This window comes from Cyprinodon variegatus, unplaced genomic scaffold (assembly GCF_000732505.1).
Source record: "Cyprinodon variegatus isolate N-32 unplaced genomic scaffold, C_variegatus-1.0 Scaffold138, whole genome shotgun sequence".
Taxonomy (NCBI): Eukaryota; Metazoa; Chordata; class Actinopteri; order Cyprinodontiformes; family Cyprinodontidae; genus Cyprinodon; species Cyprinodon variegatus.
The window spans coordinates 1,252,132-1,253,943 of record NW_015150591.1 but is presented as its reverse complement, the minus strand read 5'-3'; the positions used below and the strand labels follow the sequence as shown (position 1 = coordinate 1,253,943).

The following is a 1,812-nucleotide window of genomic DNA, read 5'->3' as shown; positions in this document are numbered from 1 at the left end:
ATATCAGAAAAATCTTCTTGAGTACAGTAACGAAGTATTTGTACTTTGTTACTTCCCATCTCTGGATAAGCGTGACGGAAAATGGATGGATAGATGTATAATTTCTAATCAAAGAAATAACTCAGACATTAAAATCAAATATTAGGCACTTGAGTTGCAATTCAGCCAAATATCTTTTACTCTTATTTGAATAAATGCTACTTGGTAATGGCTACACAACCTGGTTGCCTCCATGCAACACTCTATTGATGCATTCATTAAGGAGGCCTAACCAAACATTCAGCACATAGAAATTAACACACCTTCCAGAACTCAGACATTGTTTCAATATAATTAAATTTTTATATTGATTTTATACGGTTTTATAGTATGTTTTCCTGAGACACTGAATGGTGGATAGATAATAATAATCAATGAAAAAACTATAGCAATTTGTTTTTATCATAAAAGCTTATAGATATAAAGTAATAAATAATAAAATGGCTTTACTTTTAGTTATTAATGAGTGGAGTAGCCCTAAATAACGCCATAACATAGGTAGTGCATTATCTTTATTATAGCAATAACTTAAAAAAAATTATCAAGTCATAATAATAATAATTATTATTATTATTTATTAAGATTACTATTATTATTATTAGTATTATTTGTAACCTATAACTATCACAAAAAATAGAAGAAATAAAATGATTTGAATTACATTTTTGAGAGGTATCAAAGCATCATCGCTTGTTCCGGTTGCTCATTTCATATTTGGAGTTTGTGCGCCCTCTAGCGTCAAATTTACAGTCTCACACTTTTTACTTGGAGCCACCTGCTCTAGCCGGTAGGGGGCAGTACTGACACTATGGTGAAGCGAACACACACATCATAGGAAAACAGAGGAAGCAGTCAGGAGCCGTCTCCCTTCCTCTTTATGACAGCAGCTTCAAACAGACAGGGAAGTATTTTATCTTAACGGCCGATTTGAGCTCAAAATAGTCTCCCTTTGATTCGGAGCTGCACATTTAAATAGCATCGAACATGTCGAAGAACACAGTGTCGGCACGCTTTCGGCGAGTAGACGTGGATGAATACGACGAGAACAAATTTGTGGACGAAGAGGATGGAGGAGAAAATCAGCTGGGTCCTGACGAGACGGAAGTAGACGCCCTTATCAGACAATATCCTTTACATGACATTAGATTATTTCATTTTGTCCGCTTTTTTTTTCTGTATGACTATTTTTAATTTGTGTCGGTGCCTGAATGATGGTTGTTTTGCTAGCAGGCCAATCACTGCCCAGACTTGCCTGACAGTTACATTCCAGGGATTGCTGCTCAGGGCTCAACAGGCCCCCATTTAAGGTGCCTGAAAAATGCGCCTGAACGTTTTTTCCTTTTATTTTGCCACAATGAAAGAATAAACTTCAGTGTGTTGTATGTGATAGTCCAACAAAATGTGGCAAAGGATGCGTGGCTTTTAAAAGGATTTACATAAAAAAAAAACTTTAAAGGTACTACTAAAAAAATATATACCAATTATTTATAAAAATTGCTTAAATTAAACTGGACTCAATTCATTTTTATATCACACCAATTCAAAAACCATTGGGGCAGCTCATTCTTTCAGATTGCTTAAAAGTTTTATATCTAAGAAAAACAAGTTTATTGCATCCAGTCATTGACTTTGGAGCATTTACCTCCTCTGAATGAGCATGTGGAGAAATTAGATACTTGCAGTGTGTCTATTCAGCAATCCCTCACACCGAGCTTCCAGGCAGCAACAGTGGAGAGGAAATGAGGAAGAAACCTCCAGCAGAACCAGGCTCGG

The 1,812-nt window shown here is 35.8% G+C and overlaps 1 protein-coding gene across 1 annotated transcript in view; it reads left to right on the top strand.

The window, feature by feature from the left end:
* Positions 1 to 907: 907 nt before the first annotated feature.
* arpc5 (actin related protein 2/3 complex subunit 5) overlaps positions 908 to 1,812 on the top strand; it is a 10,815-nt gene continuing 9,910 nt past the window's right edge. The window contains exon 1 of the mRNA XM_015376645.1: positions 908 to 1,212. Within this exon, the coding sequence (XP_015232131.1) occupies positions 1,024 to 1,212 (189 nt within the window). The 5' untranslated portion in view covers positions 908 to 1,023. The remainder of the gene's footprint in view (positions 1,213 to 1,812) is intronic.